Source organism: Corapipo altera, unplaced genomic scaffold (genome assembly GCF_003945725.1).
Source record: "Corapipo altera isolate COAL_440 unplaced genomic scaffold, ASM394572v1 61015, whole genome shotgun sequence".
NCBI classification, from domain to species: domain Eukaryota; kingdom Metazoa; phylum Chordata; class Aves; order Passeriformes; family Pipridae; genus Corapipo; species Corapipo altera.
Window position 1 is genome coordinate 1 of NW_020893671.1, and position 1,029 is coordinate 1,029.

General features: G+C 57.5%; 1 protein-coding gene across 1 annotated transcript; it reads right to left on the bottom strand.

Annotated features, from left to right (window-relative positions):
• Positions 1 to 142: 142 nt before the first annotated feature.
• LOC113942743 (non-lysosomal glucosylceramidase-like) lies at positions 143 to 1,000 on the bottom strand. Its single transcript, XM_027633796.1, has 2 exons — positions 813 to 1,000; positions 143 to 473 (listed from the first exon to the last, which is right to left on the bottom strand). The coding sequence occupies exons 1-2, from the start codon at positions 922 to 924 to the stop codon at positions 307 to 309; spliced, it is 279 nt and encodes a 92-aa protein (XP_027489597.1). The 5' UTR covers positions 925 to 1,000; the 3' UTR covers positions 143 to 306.
• Between the last annotated feature and the right edge of the window lie 29 nt (positions 1,001 to 1,029).

Below are 1,029 nucleotides of genomic sequence, written 5' to 3' on the forward strand. Positions count from 1 at the left end.
GTTGCAACACTGCTCAGGCCACCACCGAGCAGCCCCCAAGCCCAGCCAAAGCACCAGGGGCTGCAAACAGCCAAATGTGTCTCCTCTGCAAGGGGCACAGACAGAGCTGGCAAGACCAGGGGCTCTCCCACGACAGACACAATCACCTGTACACCCCCAGCACGACAAGAAGGCATCCAGTGTTGGGCACAGAGATGCTGAGGCAGCAACACTGGGGATCTGCAAGTCCTGGGCACAGCAGAGGAGCTGGAGAGGGATGCCGGCTCCATGGCACAGGTCTCTATGGCAGGAGCTGTCCCAAATCCTTCATCTCTTCCCCAGCTGAAGACCCCAGCAGGCCCCAAGGCAGGGTCTCCTGGCTCCCTCACCAATGTCATACTGCAGGCTGATCTGCAGCTTGGGCCAGAGCATGATGAGAGCAAAGGAGGCGTAGAAGTGAACGTCGTAGGTGTTGTACATCCGGTACTCCTGGCCTGGAAACACAGGGGACGTGGTGAGGGACAGCAGACCTGCCTCAAGGAGGGAAAAAGAAGGGCAGGTCCTCCCTCACACATGGCCCATCAGGGTGGACTCTTTCCCGACACAGACAGAGACTCCTGTTACAAGCGGGTTTTGTTCTCTCCGTAGAGCACCAGGGGTCTGGGGAAGACCTCATGCCGTATCCTACAGGGCTGCAAGGGGTTTTCCTGGGAACAGAGCTGCTCCCTACCCATTGTGGTGTGAAAAGCATTCCCATGGCAGGTTAAAAACATCTGGTAACAGTAGCAGGGAGGGCTTGACTTGGGACCATCCATCACATCCCTGCAAGTTACCTTCCAAATAAGCAAACCTTCCGTATTCCCGCAGGAAAGGGAAGAGATGGGACAGGCCAGCCCCTGCAGGCCCCTGCAGGTCCTCAGCACAGCAATCTGGGGGCACCTCCATCCAGATGGTCCCCCCATCCGTCAGGAAGTGCAGCTCATTGAAGAGGGCTGACTTGTACCAGGAAGGCAGCTGGCTGTGGGAATGAGGGAAACTCAACCACAGTGG